General features: G+C 55.1%; 1 protein-coding gene across 5 annotated transcripts in view; it reads left to right on the top strand.

Annotated features, from left to right (window-relative positions):
- The first annotated feature begins 4347 nt into the window (after positions 1–4347).
- adamtsl5 (ADAMTS like 5) overlaps positions 4348–22367 on the top strand; it is a 127992-nt gene continuing 109972 nt past the window's right edge. The window contains exons 1-2 of one of the 5 annotated variants that reach the window (XM_059640173.1): positions 4348–4426; positions 5025–5123. In XM_059640173.1, coding sequence (XP_059496156.1) covers positions 5104–5123 — 20 coding nt within the window. In that variant the 5' untranslated portion in view covers positions 4348–4426; positions 5025–5103. Of the gene's footprint in view, positions 4427–4474; positions 5124–22367 lie in introns of those variants that run through there. The other 4 variants (XM_059640172.1, XM_059640174.1, XM_059640171.1 and 1 more) reach the window with 4 other exon arrangements.

Genomic DNA, 22367 nt, shown 5'->3' with positions numbered 1-22367 from the left:
CATCACTATGTACTGACGTTCCTCCTGCCCCTGATATGGCCAGCAGTGGGATTGGTCTCATTGCCACGCAATGTTCCAAGTAAATTGTACCATTCCATATTGCCTGTTCCTCATCGAATTATTTGCAAAGATAAACATCTTTGACCACCAGTCCATCAGGAAGGGTCAGCACGTAGCATCCTCAAAAATTTTGAGGGAAGGGAAGAGAAGAGGATGGATCCTGTTGGATGGCTCCCTGAGCAGACTGCCAAAGTCATTTGGCGGAATGTCTTATCACCAGAACTTTCCAACAAGCACCAAGACATCGCCTGGCTGCTGGTGAGAAGGGCAGTACCTGCAAGAACCTCTTCATGCATACCTGGATTCTCTGATCCACCACACGCTGCCCTTGAAATGGCTGCAGGGTGGGGGTACTGTCACACACCTCCTCCTGGGAAAGAAAGTACAGAGAGGAATGCAATGGTCTTTGTTGAAGTTTGTCTCGAGCAGCTCTGGGACACAGCACTCTGTATTCTATAGTCTGTCCTCTGGGACACACACCGAGACAAACATGGACTGAACCTGGGGGACCATCAACTCCGTGAAAGACACTCATTGGTCCACCTGAAACTTGTTGGTCTTCCAGAGCAAGGAGTTGACCTCAACCAAGTGTTCCAGACTGGCACATTCAGGACTATGTGCCGAGGGACATCTTAAAGCTTGGGGCAGCTGCTGCCAAGGCTCAGTGGGGAAAGATCACTGTCTGAGGGCTTTCTGTCCAAGTGTAACAAGGGTCCATTCAGTTGTCAATGCCTATCAGTTCTGCAAAATGAACACAAACAGTTTTCTGCATGAGTAGAAAATGCCTTTGATTTTTGCAACTGTACAGAAGCTCTGCAAACTTTCAAAATTCCAATGTTTTGTTTATTTATTCTCTCCACAAAGACCATGCAGAATTGATTTTGAACATTTGTATGTACTTATTGATGATTTTATGAATAAAGTATATATATGAAATTTTAAAAATCTATCAGGAACACGTGGGACTTTTGTATCAGCAGGGAGGGGCTGGAGCAGTGTCCCTACCTCTGAGCCAGGAGACTGGGTGCAAGAACATCTCTGAATGGGTTGATTAGGAGGAAAAAAATCTATCAGGAGGAGCCCAAAATGGTTCACGTCCAGCCAATGATTGTAAGGTTTGTTTGAAGATAAGTCAGAAATGACGAATATTGTGAGCTGTGAGGGGGATAGTGAGAAATGTCAGGAGGTCACAGGCAGACTGACAAATTGGGCAGCTGTCTGATGGACATTGAAAATTCTATGAGGGCTATCTTTGAAGACGGGCAGTTCTGTGCTGTGCCTCTGAGGCAGTCTTAAAGTCATGAATTTATGCTGCGTTAGGGAGGCTCTGGGAATTGGGATTAAGTTGTTACAGCAACATTGGTCTGCAGGAAGCTTCAATGTGACTTTGCAATAGACTGAACCTGAGCTCATTCGCACTCATTCAGAGAAACACCTCAGGAAGTTAAGCAGTTGTGTCCAATTTAGTTAATCCAATTAAGGGCAATTAAGTATGGACAACAAACGAAACATGTTCTATATTCTATGTCCACATCCCAGAGGTAGAAGAATACAGGGAGTGAGTAAAATTAAACTTTTTTGAATATTAAAGTTTGTGGTACGTGTACATCTGTGTATATTTGCTTGTGTGTGCTTTTTTTTGTCTTTATGTATATCTTGTGTGTGTTTTGTGTCTGTTTGTGTGTGTTTCTGAGTATACATTTCTCTGCATATGTGTGCGTTTGTGTCAGTGTGTTTATGTCTGGGTGTGTGTTTCTGAGTTTGGGGTGTGTGCGTGTGTGGCTGAGTGTTTGTGTATGTGTATGTGTGTATGTGCATCTGTGTGTGTGCACATGTGTGCGCGTGTGTGTGTGTTTATGTGTCTGTGTGTGTGTAAGTATGAAATGATCAATCAGTCGAATAGATGCTGACAGCCTGCAGCCTGACCCATGAAGGTGGATCAGATTGACATCTGCGTCATCTCCTGCAGAACCAGCAGTTTGTATCTCCAGACAACAGACAAAAGGCAAGAAGCTAAACAGGAAAAATTTTTATCAAGCCTCCACGTCACTTGTAATCTCAGTATCAATCCAAAGAATTTCTATTTAGTTTAGAACAAGCTGTCAGCTGTTGTACACACCCAGCTGTATAAATAGCCATCTCTAGTCACTCCAATGTCATCTGTTAATTTACTGACTGTCTTAATGATGTTGGTGAGCAAAGGACATAAAGTGGAGCTCAAACATGCACAGGACTGAGGGCAGGGCGGAGGCGTCGAGTCACACCTGTCACTTTCCATGCTGCGTCAACACCATCGCTGCCCCTTTGAAGCTGCTTCTTGGAGATAAGTTGGAAAGCTGGTATTGTGCCAGGAGATCTGCAATCTCCAGCAGTCCTTCTGTGGCTGGGTACAGGACTTATGCCACTTTAACCATCTGTTCCCCAGCTGTGTACTGGCTTTGAGCCTGCCACTTTAACCAGAAAGGAAAGATGTATAAGTTTATGGGGAGGGAGTGATTGGTGGGGAGATGGGTGTGACACTGTATGAACTGCTCACTTGGAGGGCCAGTAGAAACTTGATAGGATGTATAGCCTCTGCCTGTGACCTGTTATTCAATTAAGAGTCCAGTGAATATTGGACTTTCCAGAATTCAGTGTTAGATTATCTGAGAGCAAGGTATTGTTTGAAATGTAAATGGGGAAAGCTGTTCATCTCCCTGATCCCTCTGTTGGGGTTAGAAGGAAAGGGTTAATTTACTTTTCCGAATGCACCAAGGTGCTTCACAGACAGCGAGGGACTTTTGAATTGCACTCAGTGTTTTGTGCGCTACGGCACCCATTAATTTTCCTCGCGATCTCACGCTCCCACGTTGATGATACAAGTGTACACTGACTCTTGGACTACATCTCAATGAGGATTCTGCATGGCAGCTTTCAAACCAACCGTCTCCTGTTAAAACAAACCACTGATATCATACAATCCCTACAGTGTCCCTTCGGCCTAGCAAGTCCACACCGACACAGGCCCATTCCCCAATACACCCACCTAATCTATACATCCATGAACACTACGGGTAATTTAGCATGGCCAATCCACCTAGCCTGCACATCTTTGGACTGTGGGAGGAAACCAAACAGAGACGGGGAGAGCGCGCCTGAGGGTGGAAGCAAACCCGGGTTCCTGGTGCTGTGAGGCAGCAATGCTTACCACTGAGCCACCGTGCCACCCCTGAGTGTGAGATCTCAGAGCAAGAGGGAATAATATCCCTGTGGAGATGAGAAACAAAGAGAAGAAAACATAGAAAATAAAATGAAAATCTGCAGGAGCTAGAAATCTGAAACAAAAATGGAAAATGCTGGAAAAACTCAGAAACTCTGGTCCTCAGCCTCCGAAGCTGCTGGGAAAATAGCCCCAGCCTACTCAGCCTCTCCCTGTAGCTCAATCCCTCCAACCCGGCAACATCCTTGTAAATCTTTTCTGAACCCTTTCAAGTTTCACAACATCCTTCCTATAGCAGGGAAGCCAGAAGTGAAAGCACGGTGGCTCAGTGGTTAACACTGCAGCCTCACAGCGCCAGGGACCCAGGTTCGATTCCAGCCTCAGGTAACTGTCTGTGTGGAGTTTACACATTCTCCCCGTGTCTGTGTGGGTTTCCTTCCACAGTCCAAAGATGTGCAGGTTCGGTGGATTGGCTGTGCTAAGTTGTCCATGGTGCCTGGGGATGTTTAGGTTGGACATAGGAAATGCAGGATGAGGGGAATGGGTCTGGGTGGGGTACTCTTCGGAGGGATGGTGTGGACTTGTTGGGCAGAATGGCCTGTTTCCACACTGTAAGGACCCTATGATACTTTGACAAAAATACGTATTCATTTTACAAAAAGCTTTGTGCGACCATTGGGCTCAGCAATGCTGGAGAATGAGATGTTTTGTTGAAACGTTGCATCTTGCCCTCGCCAGACTAGAATCAAAAATGCCACATTTCAAAGGGCACAGTGAGATTTCCCATTTCAGTGTAAATTGTTGCCCCTTGAACGCTTGCTATTCTTCCCCATGTCTGGATGAGCGTAAGATGAACTACATGTGTCTTTTCAATTCAGTAATTCTTCAGAAATAAATGAAAGCCAAACAAAGAGAAAAAAGACTGAGCGCAAGGACAGAGAATGAGAAACAACGAGACAGAGTGGGAGAGACAGAGAGAGAGAGAGGACAGAAACAGCCACAGAATGGCCTGCCAGGGTCAGCAGCTCTCAGGAAAAACTAGAGAGGGAGCATATTTAAAAAAGAATAAAACCAGAGTCCAAAGGATGAGAGAGAGAGAGAATGGGGGAAAGACTGGCCTAAGTAGAAAGATAGAGTGAGAATGAGAAAGGTACATGGAGAGAAGAGGTAAGAAGTGGACACCGGAGGGAGAGATAGAAAGAAGGAGGGAGAAGGAGGAGGGTGGGCTGGACGGATTCCGCCAGTTTCGTTCCTCTCAAACCTGAGGAAGGCGGAGCGGCTGGAGAGTTTAGATTTCTCGGCAGCGTGGAGCCCAGAGATAGAAGGTGAGTGAGGAGATACAGAGAGGGGAGTAAGGAGAGGGGGAGAGAGAGAGAGAGAGAGAGGAGCTTTAACCCAGGGAACAGTACAGCGAGATTGCCACAATCTCAAACAGATTGAGTGAGACAGCAGTGAGGATTTGGGGAGAGTTCTGCTTACACGTGCCGCTGCCTCAGGGCAGAGTGTTCTCACATGGTACTCCGGGAATAAAACTAGTCTCGGAATCTAGTTGCTGCTGTTTCAGGGGAACAGACCCAGAGGTTTAACAGCAGGAGGAGGAGATTGTGATCGAAGCCTGGGCTCAGGTACAGTCGGGGACCCAGAGGCTGGTCCTTTCACTGGGATAGATGTGAGTCTGTCTCAGTGTGTGACAACAGGCTTCCAGCTGTGACAGGGCGCTGCTGCCTGAGATTCCTGCTCTGAAACCCCCGTCCTATCCCCACAGCCTGGACTGCCTGCCTTTCCCAGGCCGGGAACAGAGACAACACCTCGTCGTCTGATACTGAACATCGCCGGGAGGGAGAATGTTCATCCTGCGGGCCAGGTAAATGTGTTTCTGTCTGTTTGTGTCTGTCTGTGTGTACTTGTATCTATCTCTGTGTGTACCTGTACCTATCTGCCTGTGTGTGTACCTGTATCTATCTGTGTGTGTGTACCTGTGTCTACCTGTCTCTCTGTGTGTACCTGTATCTATCTATCTCTGTGTGTACCTGTATCTACCTGTCTGTGTGTGTACCTGTATCTACCTGTCTGTGTGTGTGTGTACCTGTATCTATCTGTCTCTGTGTATACCTGTATCTGTCTGTCTCTGTGCGTACCTGTATGTTTCTGTCTGTGAGTGTGTACCTGTGTCTACCTGGCTCTGTGTGTGTGTACCTGTGTCTACCTGTCTCAGTGTGTGTGTACCTGTATCTATCTGCCTGTGTGTGTACCTGTATCTATCTGTCTGTGTGTGTACCTGTGTCTATCTGTCTGCCTGTGTACCTGTATCTATCTGCCTGTGTGTGTGTACCTGTGTCTACCTGTCTCTGTGTGTGTACCTGTATCTATCTGCCTGTGTGTGTATCTGTATCTATCTGTCTGTGTGTGTACCTGTGTCTATCTGTCTGCCTGTGTACCTGTATCTATCTGCCTGTGTGTGTGTACCTGTGTCTACCTGTCTCTGTGTATGTGTACCTGTACCTATCTGTCTGTGTGTACGTACCTGTATCTATCCACCTGCCTGCCTGTGTGTACCTGTATCTATCTGCCTGTGTGTACCTGTATCTATCTGTCTGTGTGTGTACCTGTATCTATCTGTGTGTGTGTACCTTTGTCTATCTGCCTGTGTGTGTGTACCTGTATCTATCTGTCTGTGTGTGTACCTGTACCTATCTGCCTGTGTGTGTGTACCTGTGTCTATCTGCCTGTGTGTGTACCTGTATCTATCCGTCTGTGTGTATACCTGTACCTATCTGCCTGTGTGTGTGTACCTGTACCTATCTACCTGTGTGTGTACCTGTATCTATCTGTTTGTGTGTATACCTGTGTCTATCTGTCTGCCTGTGTACCTGTATCTATCTGTGTGTATGTTTCTGTCAGTGTGTCCATCTGTATGTTGATATATGACTATACCTGTGTGTGAGTTTTTGAGTGTCTGTACGCTCTTGTGTGTATCTGTCTGTCTATATATACGTATGATGTGTCTATGTCGCATATATAAATATATGTTAGTGAATGTGTCATGTGTGTTGCCTGCGTTAGTTTGTGTATTTGTGTCAGTTTCAATGCTTGTGTCTGTCTGTTTGTGGCTGTGTATCTGCGTTACCAGTGCATGACTTTCATTTTTATTTGGAATAGAGTGAGAGAATCCCGATACAGACACAGAATGTCAACCATCATTTGTCATGTTTTTCTGCAGTGTCTTCAGCTGGAATCTGTAAAAAGCCACTTATGCGTCAGTGTCTAGAAAAGGCAGGTTGATGTTTTAACTCGGATCTGCTTCAGGAGAGCGAGATTGATGCGAATTGTTCTAAACAAGTCTCTCCACATCTAACCCTAACGTTTTTCTCTGTTCACATTGTGCCCAGACTGTGTGTGGGTGGCTGCTGCTTTATTCTTGAGCCTTGTTTGAGTCTTTTATGGATTTGTGATTTGTAGTTGGCACTGTTCTCAGATCTGATCCTGCGTCAGCTTTATTCGCTAGTGTCAGGGGTAACTGTCCCAGTGAGGGGGAACTGTCCAAGTGAGGGGTAACTGCCCCAGTGTGAGGAGGAACTGCGCCAGTGTGAGGGGTAACTGCGCCAGTGTGAAGGGTAACTGCGCCAGTGTGAGGGGTAACTGCCCCAGTGAGGGGTAACTGCCCCAGTGAGGGGTAACTGCGCCAGTGTGAGGAGGAACTGTGCCAGTGTGAGGGGTAACTGTCCCAGTGTGAGGAGGAACTGCGCCAGTGTGAGGGGTAACTGCCCCAGTGTGAGGGGTAACTGCGCCAGTGTGAGGGGTAACTGCACCAGTGTGAGGGGTAACTGCCCCAGTGTGAGGGGTAACTGCGCCAGTGTGAGGGGTAACTGCGCCAGTGTGAGGGGTAACTGCCCCAGTAAGGGGTAACTGCACCAGTGTGAGGGATAACTGCCCCAGTGTGAGGGTTAACTGCGCCAGTGAGGGGTAACTGCCCCAGTGTGAGGGGTAACTGCCCCAGTGTGAGTGAAGCTGAATGCCAGAGCCTAGAGAGACCAGCAACAACTGTTCCTTTGGTTTTAGTTAGTGTTATTGGTTTTCACTCTGTACTGATTTAACTGACTTAACGATCTCTGAGTTCTATTAGCCTAAACCAGGAGTGTATCATGTGAAAGGTTCAAAGTTCAGGAAGTAGTTACTGTAACTCTCAGAGGAAGGCCAAGTGTCAGTTATTGAGTGATTAACATTGAATTTCTGCCTCTTACAGGGCACTGCGCAATGTTAAACCCAGCAGGTTCTGGCAACTTCCGCTCACACTGGGGCGATTACCCCTCAAAGGGGCAGGTCCTTCTCACTCTGGCGCAATAACCCCCCACATTGGGGCAGTTTCCCCTATCTCTAGGGTAGTTTCCCCTCAAACCGGGGTGGTTACCCCTCACTGGGGCAGATTCCCCTCAAACCGGGGCGGTTAGCCCTCACTGGGGCAGATTCCCCTCGAACCGGGGCGGTTAGCCCTCACTGGGGCAGATTCCCCTCGAACCGGGGCGGTTAGCCCTCACTGAGGCAGATTCCCCTCAAACCGGGGCGGTTACCCCTCACTGCCCTCAAACCGGGGCGGTTACCCCTCACTGGGGCAGATTCCCCTCGAACCGGGGCGGTTAGCCCTCCTGGGGCAGATTCCCCTCAAACCGGGGCGGTTACCCCTCACTGGGGCAGATTCCCCTCAAACTGGGGCAGTTACCCCTCACTGGGGCAGATTCCCCTCAAACCGGGGCGGTTGCCCCTCACTGCCCTCAAACCGGGGCGGTTACCCCTCACTGGGGCAGATTCCCCTCGAACCGGGGCGGTTAGCCCTCCTGGGGCAGATTCCCCTCAAACCGGGGCGGTTACCCCTCACTGGGGCAGATTCCCCTCAAACCGGGGTGGTTACCCCTCACTGGGGCAGATTCCCCTCAAACCGGGGCGGTTACCCCTCACTGGGGCAGATTCCCCTCAAACCGGGGCGGTTAGTCCTCACTGGGGCAGATTCCCCTCAAACCGGGGCGGTTACCCCTCACTGGGGCAGATTCCCCTCAAACCGGGGCGGTTAGCCCTCACTGGGGCAGATTCACCTCAAACCGGGGCGGTTAGCCCTCACTGGGGCAGATTCCCCTCAAACCGGGGCGGTTAGTCCTCACTGGGGCAGATTCCCCTCAAACCGGGGCGGTTAGGTTAGCCCTCACTGGGGCAGATTCCCCTCAAACCGGGGCGGTTACCCCTCACTGGGGCAGATTCCCCTCAAACCGGGGCGGTTAGCCCTCACTGGGGCAGATTCCCCTCAAACCGGGGCGGTTAGCCCTCCTGGGGCAGATTCCCCTCAAACCGGGGCGGTTAGGTTAGCCCTCACTGGGGCAGATTCCCCTCAAACCGGGGCGGTTAGCCCTCACTGGGGCAGATTCCCCTCAAACCGGGGCGGTTAGGTTAGCCCTCACTGGGGCAGATTCCCCTCAAACCGGGGCGGTTACCCCTCACTGGGGCAGATTCCCCTCAAACCGGGGCGGTTACCCCTCACTGGGGCAGATTCCCCTCGAACCGGGGTGGTTAGCCCTCCTGGGGCAGATTCCCCTCAAACCGGGGCGGTTAGCCCTCCTGGGGCAGATTCCCCTCAAACCGGGGCGGTTAGCCCTCACTGGGGCAGATTCCCCTCAAACCAGGGCGGTTACCCCTCACTGGGGCAGATTCCCCTCAAACCGGGGCGGTTACCCCTCACTGGGGCAGATTCCCCTCGAACCGGGGCGGTTACCCCTCACTGGGGCAGATTCCCCTCGAACCGGGGCGGTTACCCCTCACTGGGGCAGATTCCCCTCAAACCGGGGCGGTTACCCCTCACACTGGTGTTGACGGACCAATAGAAGAAGTATGAAGGGGAGAGCTGCATCCATCCTCTTCCCCAGTGACAGTCTGAGCTGTGTAACGGCCTCTCTCTTTGCATGCCCTGTGCTTGCTCCCACTTCCATCACTGTGATCACTCAGATCTCAACAACCTGTCTGTGACAGTCCTTTGTTATCACTGAGGATATGAAAATGAAGGAATTTGACAATACGCTGAATTCAATTTACTTTATTTCAAATTCCTTTTGATACAATTGGGCCATGTGTGGGGTTACGAGGTAGATGCCAACTCACAAAAGGACTTGCCAGATGTTAATCCCCTTCTTCCCATGCTGTGGGAGGGGCTGGGAATTTGCAGGGGGATGCGGGGGTGGAGGGGCAAAGGGTTGGGGTGAGGGGAAGGTACAATAGTAACCCATCTTGGATCACATCAAATTGGCACATCAGTCCATCCTGTTTAAAGCAGAGCCCAGTGTTACTGACGCGTTGCTTCCGAGTGTATCCCGGCTGGGAGCAGAACGCAGTAAGGCTCAGTGCATCGTGCTCCCCACTTGGGGTCAGGGAATTGTGGATTCAAATCCCGTTCAAGACCCAGAAACTATCCTGACCAACCGGCCTCTTTTCAAAGAGGTTCCTTGGCCAAGACCGTTCCATTTCTTTCCTTCAAAATACATCAGTGGGATTTTTCCATCCAGATGAAGGGCAGTTAATGTCTGACCCAAAAGGTATCACCTTTTATCAGAGACTCCCTCAGCACTGACCCTCCGACAGTGCGGCGCTCCTTCAGCACGGACCCTCTGGCAGTGTGGCACTCCCTCAGCACTGACCCTCCGACAGTGCGGCACTCCCTCAGCACTGACCCTCCGACAGTGCAGTGCTCCCTCAGCACTGACCCTCCGACAGTGCGGCGCTCCCTCAGCACTGACCCTACGACAGTGCGGCACTCCCTCAGCACTGACCCTCCGACAGTGCAGTGCTCCCTCAGCACTGACCCTCCGACAGTGCGGCGCTCCTTCAGCACTGACCCTCCGACAGTGCGGCACTCCCTCAGCATTGACCCTCCGACAGTGCGGCACTCCCTCAGCACTGACCCTCCGACAGTGCAGTGCTCCCTCAGCACTGACCCTCCGACAGTGCCCGCTCCCTCAGCACTGACCCTCCGACAGTGCAGTGCTCCCTCAGCACTGACCCTCCGACAGTGCGGCGCTCCCTCAGCACTGACCCTACGACAGTGCGGCACTCCCTCAGCACTGACCCTCCAACAGTGCAGTGCTCCCTCAGCACTGACCCTCCGACAGTGCGGCGCTCCTTCAGCACTGACCCTCCGACAGTGCGGCACTCCCTCAGCATTGACCCTCCGACAGTGCGGCGCTCCATCAGCACTGACCCTCCGACAGTGCGGCACTCCCTCAGTACTGACCCTCTGACAGTGCCCGCGCCCTCAGCACTGACCCTCCGACAGTGCGGCACTCCCTCAGCATTGACCCTCCCACAGTGCGGCACTCCCTCAGCACTGACCCTCCAACAGTGCGGCGCTCCCTCAGCACTGACCCTCTGACAGTGCGGCGCTCCTTCAGCACTGACCCTCCGACAGTGCGGTGCTCCCTCAGCACTGACCCTACGACAGTGCGGCGCTCCTTCAGCACTGACCCTCCGACAGTGCGGCACTCCCTCAGCATTGACCCTCCGACAGTGCGGCACTCCCTCAGTACTGACCCTCTGACAGTGCCCGCGCCCTCAGCACTGACCCTCCGACAGTGCGGCACTCCCTCAGCATTGACCCTCCCACAGTGCGGCACTCCCTCAGTACTGACCCTCCGACAGTGCCCACGCCCTCAGCACTGACCCTCCGACAGTGCGGCGCCCCCTCAGCTCTGCATTGGGAGTGTCATAGATTATGTGCATAATTTGTGGGCGGTAGTTGATCGCACATTCATCTGATTTAAGAGGTGTTATCCACTGAGCTAATCCTGCATATAGGGGGTTTTTATCTGCTGTAGGATTACAGAATAGGTGCGAGAATACGGCACACCTGGCCATATCGTACCCCTGTTAGCTATCAGTAATGATCCTGTGGGCTGGAGTGGGGCAGGATGTGTATGTGCTTCTCAAGGTAATCTACTGGTTCCTACCACCTCTTACTCTGGTCAAACAGCCCACAGTCTCATATGATATAACGTGCACACAACAAAAACTAGTACTTAGACAGTAAATCCCCACATGGTTATGGCTGCATAGCAGAAATTCACAACTTTAAGTGAAACGACTTGAAGTGAAATGACTTTAAATAAAACATAGGAACTAATATAAAAACTGAAGTTAGGTTCTGGAGGGCATCATTTCTCAGAAAAAAATCAAATATGAAAATATTTTACTCCCTGAGTTGACATTGTTACAATGCTAAGCACCTACATTTGGTTAATGAAATAAATTTTAAAATGAAATAAGTCAAAAAATATGAAGAATATTGATACAGAGAAAAATGAGGTGCAGGAGGGTTAATAAATAAGTTTGCAGATAACACAAAGATTGATCAAATGGCTGGCAGTGAAGAGCTGAAGTTACAGGAGTATGCAGTCAGATTGCTCAGATGGGTAGGTCAGTGGCAAATGGCGTTTGGCCCTGATAAATGTGAGGTGATGCATTTTTGGAAAAAGTAACGAGAGAAGAGAATACTCACTGAATGACAGGACATTAGGAAGTTCGGCGCAACAAAGGGATCTTGAGATGCTTGTCCACAGATCCCTGAAAGCGGCAGGATAGATGAATAGAGCAGTCATAGATCGATATAGCAGGGATGTAATGTTGGACCTATACAGCTACTTGGTGAGGCCACAGCTGGAGCACTTGTGGTCTCTGCCCTATAGGAAGGATGTGCTTGCTTTGGGCAGGGTGTAAAGGAGATTCACCAGGATGATGCCTGGGACAGAGCAGTTTCATTGTGAACCGGAGGGTGTTGGAAATCCGGAATACACTGCCTGAGAGGGGAAATCTCACGACCTTTCGAAAGGATGTGGGTGGGCAGTTGAAATGTCATAACATTCATGGCAATGGGCCAAGTGCTGGAAAGTGGGCCTCGTGTTGATTGAGAGCATACAAGGTGGTACAGGCCCAAGGGGCTGAAAGGCCTCTTCTGTTACTGTGCAATTGTGTGATTCTGTGAAAATTGTGAGCTTTGTCTCTCCAGCATTGCTTCTTCCTGACCTCCTGCTCCCATTCCTCCAGGTCACTGCCAATCCTCCAAACTCCTCAACTCTGCATCATGGCCAACCCTAACCCCTTCCACTCATTTCCCTCTCCTGGACTGGCGTTCCTGGTCCCATTCCATATCCAGGTTCACTCTGAAGTTAGAGTTCTGATGGCTCAGAATGGCTGTGGTTTATAATATTGAAATGCTCCCCCTCACCCGAACGGTCTCCATGTATAAGCCAAGGGGTCTCTGAGAGAAACATCGAGCCCTGAGCAGCTCAGAAAATAATTCTTCAAAACACACAGATTTTAAAAAGACCCCAGCACTTCTGAACCTACAGGATTTCTATTCCTGATGGGATCTGGATCTTTGTCAGGAGCACGAGTCCAGGAGAGGATAAGTGGCACAGAGATGAGGCTGGGAAGTGGGGAAGGTTCCAGGCTACGCCGAGCCCACTCCAGTCCACTCTGCAGGGAGGGGAAGACACAGCATTAAATCAGAATAGCGACAGTCAGAGAGATTATAGCTCCATTCAATTTTTTGATTCATTTATTGTCATGTGTATCTCGTCACAAAATATAGCGTTAAGTGTTGTACAGTGTCGCCACTCTCTGGCGCTTTCTTAAAACACAGAAAAATAAACCAAAACATTAGAATAAAAAGGCAGAACAATGAAGAAATAGGAAAAAGTGGCCAACTTTACTGTCCCTTCATCAGAGATGCTGCTTGGCCTGCTGTGTTCATCCAGCCTCACATTTTATTATCTTGGAATCTCCAGCATCTGCAGTTCCCATTATCACTGATACAACTTTACTGTCCTCCTTGTTTCGTGATCTGTCGTGGGCCATGGGTCTGGTGGCCAGGCTTGGCCCACCTTCACCACACCATCACCACCAGAACCCAACTTATCACTCTTCCCTGCCATCTCACCTCCACTGATGTTCTTGCTGCGATGAGTCCTCATTGGACCTCACCAATGCGGACACCACCGATGCTGCCACGTCTTGTACTAGGCCCAAACTTACCTCTGTTGCCACCTCCATGAATCGGCACTGGCCACAAATGTTGGGGTCTCAAACCTGTCTCTGATGAAATTTGCCACAAGTATGTTCTGCAGGGCCTACTCGAGTCCGCGCTGCAGGGCCTATTCGAGTCCGCGCTGCAGGGCCTAATCCAGACCACTCTGATGAGCCTACTCCAGTCCACGCTGTAGGGCCTACTCAAGTCCACTCTGCAGGGCCTATTCATGTCCGCTCTGCAGGGCCTACTCCAGTCAGCCCTGCCGGGCCTAATCCAGTCCACTCTGATGAGCCTACTCGAGTCCGCGCTGCAGGGCCTACTCGAGTCCGCGCTGCAGGGCCTACTCGAGTCTACTCTGCCGGGCCTAATCCAGACCACTCTGATGAGCCTACTCCAGTCCACGCTGTAGGGCCTACTCAAGTCCACTCTGCAGGGCCTATTCCAGTCCGCTCTGCAGGGCCTACTCCAGTCAGCCCTGCCGGGCCTAATCCAGTCCACTCTAATGAGCCTACTCGAGTCCGCACTGCAGGGCCTACTCGAGTCCGCGCTGCAGGGCCTACTCGAGTCTACTCTGCCGGGCCTAATACAGACCACTCTGATGAGCCTACTCCAGTCCACACTGCAGGGCCTACTCAAGTCCACTCTGCAGGGCCTATTCCAGTCCGCTCTGCAGGGCCTACTCCAGTCAACCCTGCCGGGCCTAATCCAGTCCACTCTGATGAGCCTACTCGAGTCCGCGCTGCAGGGCCTACTCCAGTCCGCGCTGCAGGGCCTACTCGAGTCCGCGCTGCAGGGCCTAATCCAGACCACTCTGATGAGCCTACTCCAGTCCACGCTGTAGGGCCTACTCAAGTCTACTCTGCAGGGCCTATTCCAGTCCGCTCTGCAGGGCCTACTCCAGTCAACCCTGCCGGGCCTAATCCAGTCCACTCTGATGAGCCTACTCCAGTCCGCGCTGCAGGGCCTACTCGAGTCCGCGCTGCAGGGCCTACTCGAGTCTACTCTGCCGGGCCTAATCCAGACCTTTCTGATGAGCCTACTCCAGTCCACGCTGTAGGGCCTACTCAAGTCCACTCTGCAGGGCCTATTCCAGTCCGCTCTGCAGGGCCTACTCCAGTCAGCCCTGCCGGGCCTAATCCAGTCCACTCTGATGAGCCTACTCCAGTCCGCGCTGCAGGGCCTACTCAAGTCCGTGCTGCAGGGCCTACTCGAGTCCGCACTGCAGGGCCTACTCGAGTCCGCGCTGCACGGCCTACTCAAGTCTACTCTGCCAGGCCTAATCCAGACCACTCTGATGAGCCTACTCCAGTCCACGCTGTAGGGCCTACTCAAGTCCACTCTGCAGGGCCTATTCCAGTCCGCTCTGCAGGGCCTACTCCAGTCAACCCTGCCGGGCCTAATCCAGTCCACTCTGATGAGCCTACTCCAGTCCACGCTGTAGGGCCGACTCAAGTCCACTCTGCCGGGCCTACTCCAGTCCACTCTGCCGGGCCTACTCCAGTCCACTCTGCCGGGTCTACTCCAGTCCTCTCTGCAGGGCCTACTCAAGTCCACGCTGCAGGACCTACTCGAGTCCGCGCTGCAGGGCCTACTCGAGTCTGCGCTGCAGGGCCTACTCGAGTCCGTGCTGCAGGGCCTACCCAAGTCCACTCTGCAGGGCATACTCCAGTCCACTCTGCCGGGTCTACTCCAGTCCTCTCTGCAGGGCCTACTCAAGTCCACGCTGCAGGACCTACTCCAGTCCGCGCTGCAGGGCCTACTCGAGTCCGCGCTGCAGGGCCTACTCGAGTCCGTGCTGCAGGGCCTACCCAAGTCCACTCTGCAGGGCCTACTCCAGTACGCTCTGCCAAGCCTACTCCAGTCCACTCTGCAGGGCCCACTCCAGTCCGCTCTGCAGGGCCCACTCCAGTCCGCTCTGCAGGGCCCACTCCAGTCCGCTCTGCAAGGCCGACTCCAGTCCGCTCTGCAGGGCCCACTCCAGTCCGCTCTGCAGGGCCTACTCCAGTCCACTCTGCAGGGCCTATACCAGTCCGCTCTGCAGGGCCTATTCAGTCCACTCTGCAGGGCCTACTCAAGTCCACTCTGCCAGGCCTACTCCAGTCCACTCTGCCAAGCCTACTCCAGTCCACTTTGCCGGGCCTACTCCAGTCCACACTGCAGAGCCTACTCCAGTCCGATCTGCAAGGCCTACTCCAGTCCGATCTGCAAGGCCTACTCCAGTCCGCTCGGCCGGGCCTACTCCAGTCCACTCTGCAGGGCCTACTCAAGTCCGCTCTGCCGGGCCTACTCCTGTACACTCTGCAGGGCCTACTCCAGTCCGCTCTGCAGGGCTTACTCCAGTCCGGTCTGCCGGGCCTACTCAAGTCCGTTCTGCAGGGCCTACTCCAGTCCGCTCTGCAGGGCCTACTCCACTCCGCTCTGCAGGGCCTACTCCAGTCCACTCTGCCGGGCCTACTCCAGTCCACTCTGCAGGGCCTAGTCGAGTCCGCACTGCAGGGCTTATTCCAGTCCGCTATGCAGGGCCTATACCAGTCCACTCTACCGGGCCTATTCCAGTCCACGCTGCTGGGCCTACTCCAGTCCATGCTGCTGGGCCTACTCCAATCCATGCTGCTGGGCCTACTCGAGTCCCGGCTGCTGGGCCTACTCCAGTCCATGCTGCTGGGCCTACTCCAGTCCATGCTGCTGGGCCTACTCCAGTCCGCTCTGCAGGGCCTACTCCAGTCCGGTCTGCCGGGCCTACTCAAGTCCGTTCTGCAGGGCTTACTCCTGTACGCTCTGCAGTGCCTACTCCGTCCGGTCTGCCGGGCCTACTCCAGTCCACTCTGCAGGGCCTAGTCGAGTCCGCTCTGCAGGGCTTATTCCAGTCCGCTATGCAGGGCCTATACCAGTCCACTCTACCAGGCCTACTCCAGTCCATGCTGCTGGGCCTACTCGAGTCCCGGCTGCAGGGCCTATTCCAGTCCACTCTGCAGGGCCTAGTCAAGACCGTGCTGCAGGACGTATTCCAGTCCACTCTGCAGGGCCTACTCCAGTGCGCTCTGCCGAGCATACTCCAGTCCGCTCTGCTGGGCCTACTCCACTCCACTCTGCAGGGGCTACTCCAGTCCACTCTGCAGGGCCCAATCCAATCCGCTCTGCGGGGCCTACTCAAGACCGCTCTGCCGGGCCTACTCCATTCCACTCTGCCGGGCCTGTTCCGGTCCACACTGCAGAGCCTACTTCAGTCCACTCTGCCGGGCCTGTTCCAGTCCACTCTGCAGGGGCTACTCCAGTCCACACTGCAGTGCCTAATCCAGTCCACTCTGCCGGGCCTGTTCCAGTCCACTCTGCAGGGGCTACTCCAGTCCACTCTGCAGGGCCTAATCCAGTCCACTCTGCAGGGCCTAATCCAGTCTGCTCGGCAGGGCCTAATCCAGTCCGCTCGGCAGGGCCTAATCCAATCCGCTCTGCAGGGCCTACTCCAGTCCGCTCTGCAGGGCCTACTCCAGTCCGCTCTGCAGAGCCTACTCAAGTCCGCTCTGCCGGGCCTACCCAAGACCGCTCTGCTGGGCCTACTCCAGTCCGCTCTACAGGGCCTACTCCAGTCCACTCTGCAGGGCTTAATCCTGTCCACTCTGCCGGGCCTCCACCAGTCCGCTCTGCTGGGCCTACTCCAGTCCGCTCCGCAGGGCCTATTCAGTCCACACTGCTGGGCCTACTCCAGTGCGCTCTGCAGGGCCTGCTCCAGTCAGCTCTGCAGAGCCTCGTCGAGTCCGCGCTGCAGGGCTTATTCGAGCCCACTCTGCAGGCCTATTCTAGTCCACTATGCAGGGCCTACTCCAGTCCACTCTACCAGGCCTACTCCAGTCCACTCTGCCAGGCCTACTCCTGTCCACTCTGCAGGGCCTACTCCAGTCCACTCTGCAGGGTCTACTCCACTCCGCTCTGCAGGGCCTACTCCAGTCCACCCTGCAGGGCCCACTCCACTCCGCTCTGCAGGGCCTACTCCAGTCCACTCTGCCGGGCCTACTCCAGTCCACTCTGCAGGGCCTAGTCGAGTCCGCACTGCAGGGCTTATTCCAGTCCGCTATGCAGGGCCTATACCAGTCCACTCTACCGGGCCTATTCCAGTCCACGCTGCTGGGCCTACTCCAGTCCATGCTGCTGGGCCTACTCCAATCCATGCTGCTGGGCCTACTCGAGTCCCGGCTGCTGGGCCTACTCCAGTCCATGCTGCTGGGCCTACTCCAGTCCATGCTGCTGGGCCTACTCCAGTCCGCTCTGCAGGGCCTACTCCAGTCCGGTCTGCCGGGCCTACTCAAGTCCGTTCTGCAGGGCTTACTCCTGTACGCTCTGCAGTGCCTACTCCGTCCGGTCTGCCGGGCCTACTCCAGTCCACTCTGCAGGGCCTAGTCGAGTCCGCTCTGCAGGGCTTATTCCAGTCCGCTATGCAGGGCCTATACCAGTCCACTCTACCAGGCCTACTCCAGTCCATGCTGCTGGGCCTACTCGAGTCCCGGCTGCAGGGCCTATTCCAGTCCACTCTGCAGGGCCTAGTCAAGACCGTGCTGCAGGACGTATTCCAGTCCACTCTGCAGGGCCTACTCCAGTGCGCTCTGCCGAGCATACTCCAGTCCGCTCTGCTGGGCCTACTCCACTCCACTCTGCAGGGGCTACTCCAGTCCACTCTGCAGGGCCCAATCCAATCCGCTCTGCGGGGCCTACTCAAGACCGCTCTGCCGGGCCTACTCCATTCCACTCTGCCGGGCCTGTTCCGGTCCACACTGCAGAGCCTACTTCAGTCCACTCTGCCGGGCCTGTTCCAGTCCACTCTGCAGGGGCTACTCCAGTCCACACTGCAGTGCCTAATCCAGTCCACTCTGCCGGGCCTGTTCCAGTCCACTCTGCAGGGGCTACTCCAGTCCACTCTGCAGGGCCTAATCCAGTCCACTCTGCAGGGCCTAATCCAGTCTGCTCGGCAGGGCCTAATCCAGTCCGCTCGGCAGGGCCTAATCCAATCCGCTCTGCAGGGCCTACTCCAGTCCGCTCTGCAGGGCCTACTCCAGTCCGCTCTGCAGAGCCTACTCAAGTCCGCTCTGCCGGGCCTACCCAAGACCGCTCTGCTGGGCCTACTCCAGTCCGCTCTACAGGGCCTACTCCAGTCCACTCTGCAGGGCTTAATCCTGTCCACTCTGCCGGGCCTCCACCAGTCCGCTCTGCTGGGCCTACTCCAGTCCGCTCCGCAGGGCCTATTCAGTCCACACTGCTGGGCCTACTCCAGTGCGCTCTGCAGGGCCTGCTCCAGTCAGCTCTGCAGAGCCTCGTCGAGTCCGCGCTGCAGGGCTTATTCGAGCCCACTCTGCAGGCCTATTCTAGTCCACTATGCAGGGCCTACTCCAGTCCACTCTACCAGGCCTACTCCAGTCCACTCTGCCAGGCCTACTCCAGTCCACTCTGCAGGGTCTACTCCACTCCGCTCTGCAGGGCCTACTCCAGTCCACCCTGCAGGGCCCACTCCACTCCGCTCTGCAGGGCCTACTCCAGTCCACTCTGCCGGGCCTCCACCAGTCCGCTCTGCAGGGCCTACTCCAGTCCACTCTGCAGGGCCTACTCCACTCCGCTCTGCAGGGCCTAGTCAAGTTCGTGCTGTAGGGCCTATTCCAGTTCACTCAGCTGGGCCTATGCCAGTCGACTCTGCCGGGCCTAATCCAGTCCACTCTGTCGGGCCTACTCCAGTCCACTCTGCAGGGACAAATCCAATCCACTCTGCCGAGCCTACTCCAGTCCACTCAACCGGGCCTACTCCAGTCCACACTGCAGTGCCTACTCCAGTCCACTCTGCCGTGCCTACTCCAGTCCACTCTGCAGGGCCTAATCCAGTCCATTCTGCCGGACCTACTCCAGTCCACTCTGCAGGGCCTTCTTCAGTCCACTCTGCTGGGCCTATTCCACTCCCCACTGCAGGGGCTAATCCAGTCCACTGAGCAGGGCCTACCTCAGTCTGTTCTGCAGGGCCTACTCCAGTTCGCTCTGCTGGGCCTACTCTAGTCCACTCTTCAGGTCCTACTCCAGTCCACTCTGCAGGGCCTAATCCAGTCCACTCTGCCTGGCCTACTCCACTCCACTCTGCAGGGGCTACTCCAGTCCACTCTGCAGGGCCTTCTCCAGTCCACTCTGCAGGGCCTACTCCAGTCCACTCTGCCAGGCCTACTCCAGTCCGCTATGCAGGGCCTACTCCAGTCCATTCTGTCGGGCCTACTCCAGTCCACTCTGCAGGGCCTACTCCAGTGCGCTCTGCCGAGCATACTCCAGTCCGCTCTGCTGGGCCTACTCCACTCCACTCTGCAGGGGCTACTCCAGTCCACTCTGCAGGGCCCAATCCAATCCGCTCTGCGGGGCCTACTCAAGACCGCTCTGACGGGCCTACTCCATTCCACTCTGCCGGGTCTGTTCCGGTCCACACTGCAGTGCCTACTTCAGTCCACTCTGCCGGGGCTGTTCCAGTCCACTCTGCAGGGGCTACTCCAGTCCAGTCTGCAGGGCCTAATCCAGTCCGCTCGGCAGGGCCTACTCCAGTCCGCTCTGCAGAGCCTACTCAAGTCCGCTCTGCCGGGCCTACCCAAGACCGCTCTGCTGGGCCTACTCCAGTCCGCTCCGCAGGGCCTATTCAGTCCACACTGCTGGGCCTACTCCAGTGCGCTCTGCCGGGCCTACTCCAGTGCGCTCTGCAGGGCCTACTCCAGTGCGCTCTGCAGGGCCTGCTCCAGTCAGCTCTGCAGAGCCTCGTCGAGTCCGCGCTGCAGGGCTTATTCGAGCCCACTCTGCAGGCCTATTCTAGTCCACTGTGCAGGGCCTACTCCAGTCCACTCTGCCGGGCCTACTCCTGTCCACTTTGCAGGGCCTACTCCACTCCGCTCTGCAGGGCCTACTCCAGTCCACTCTGCCGGGCCTCCACCAGTCCGCTCTGCAGGGCCTACTCCAGTCCACTCTGCAGGGCCTACTCCACTCCGCTCTGCAGGGCCTAGTCAAGTTCGTGCTGTAGGGCCTATTCCAGTTCACTCAGCTGGGCCTATGCCAGTCGACTCTGCCGGGCCTACTCCAGTCCACTCTGCAGGGCCTACTCCAGTCCACTCTGCCGGGCCTACTCCAGTCCACTCTGCCGGGCCTACTCAAGACCGCTCTGCCGGGCCTACTCCATTCCACTCTGCCGGGTCTGTTGCGGTCCACACTGCAGTGCCTACTTCAGTCCACTCTGCCGGGCCTGTTCCAGTCCACTCTGCAGGGGCTACTCCAGTCCACTCTGCAGGGCCTAATCCAGTCCGCTCTGCAGGCCCTACTCCAGTCCGCTCTGCTGGGCCTACTCCAGTCCGCTCTGCTGGGCCTACTCCAGTCCGCTCTACAGGGCCTACTCCAGTCCACTCTGCAGGGCTTAATCCTGTCCGCTCTGCCGGGCCTCCACCAGTCCGCTCTGCTGGGCCTACTCCAGTCCGCTCCGCAGGGCCTATTCAGTCCACACTGCTGGGCCTACTCCAGTGCGCTCTGCCGGGCCTACTCCAGTGCGCTCTGCAGGGCCTACTCCAGTGCGCTCTGCAGGGCCTACTCCAGTGCGCTCTGCAGGGCCTGCTCCAGTCAGCTCTGCAGAGCCTCGTCGAGTCCGCGCTGCAGGGCTTATTCGAGCCCACTCTGCAGGCCTATTCTAGTCCACTATGCAGGGCCTACTCCAGTCCACTCTGCCGGGCCTACTCCAGTCCACTCTGCAGGGCCTACTCCAGTCCACTCTGCAGGGCCTACTCCACTCCGCTCTGCAGGGCCTACTCCAGTCCACTCTGCCGGGCCTCCACCAGTCCGCTCTGCAGGGCCTACTCCAGTCCACTCTGCAGGGCCTACTCCACTCCGCTCTACAGGGCCTAGTCAAGTTCGTGCTGTAGGGCCTATTCCAGTTCACTCAGCTGGGCCTATGCCAGTCGACTCTGCCGGGCCTACTCCAGTCCACTCTGCAGAGCCTAATCCAGTCCACTCAACCGGGCCTACTCCAGTCCACTCTGCCGTGCCTACTCCAGTCCACTCTGCCGTGCCTAATCCAGTCCACTCTGCCATGCCTACTCCAGTCCACTCTGCAGGGCCTAATCCAGTCCACTCTGCAGGGCCTTCTTCAGTCCACTCTGCTGGGCCTATTCCACTCCCCACTGCAGGGGCTAATCCAGTCCGCCGAGCAGGGCCTACCTCAGTCTGTTCTGCAGGGCCTACTCCAGTTCGCTCTGCTGGGCCTACTCTAGTCCACTCTTCAGGTCCTACTCCAGTCCACTCTGCAGGGCCTACTCCAGTCCACTCTGCAGGGCCTACTCCAGTCCACTCTGCAGGGACTAATCCAGTCCACTCTGCTGAGTCTACTCCAGTCAACTCTGCAGGGCCTAATCCAGTCCACTCGGCCGGGCCTACTCCAGGCCACACTGCAGTGCCTACTCCAGTCCACTCTGCCTAGCCTACTCCAGTCCACACTGCAGGGCCTACTCCAGTCCACTCTGCAGGGCCTACTCCAGTCCACTCTGCCGGGCCTAATCCAGTCCACTCTGCCGGGCCTAATCCAGTCTACTCTGCAGGGCCTTCTTCAGTCCACTCTGCTGGGCCTATTCCACTCCCCACTGCAGGGGCTAATCCAGTCCACCGAGCAGGGCCTACCTCAGTCCGCTCTGCAGGGCCTACTCCAGTTCGCTCTGCTGGGCCTACTCTAGTCCACTCTTCAGGTCCTACTCCAGTCCACTGTGCAGGGCCTAATCCAATCCACTCTGCCGAGTCTACTCCAGTCCACCCTGCAGGGCCTAATCCAGTCCACTCGGCCGGGCCAACTCCAGTCCACACTGCAGTGCCTACTCCAGTCCACTCTGCCTAGCCTACTGCAGTCCACTCTGTAGGGCCTACTCCAGTCCACACTGCAGGGCCTACTCCAGTCCACTCTGCCGAGCCTACTCCAGTCCACTCTGCCGGGCCTACTCCAGTCCACTCTGCAGGGCCTACTCCAGTCCACTCTGCAGGGCCTACTCCAGTCCACTCTGCCAGGCCTACTCCAGT

The sequence above is a fragment of the Stegostoma tigrinum genome, chromosome 36 (genome assembly GCF_030684315.1).
Source record: "Stegostoma tigrinum isolate sSteTig4 chromosome 36, sSteTig4.hap1, whole genome shotgun sequence".
Taxonomy (NCBI): Eukaryota; Metazoa; Chordata; class Chondrichthyes; order Orectolobiformes; family Stegostomatidae; genus Stegostoma; species Stegostoma tigrinum.
The sequence above is the reverse complement of the archived record's forward strand: the minus strand, read 5'-3'. Positions and strand labels throughout refer to the sequence as shown.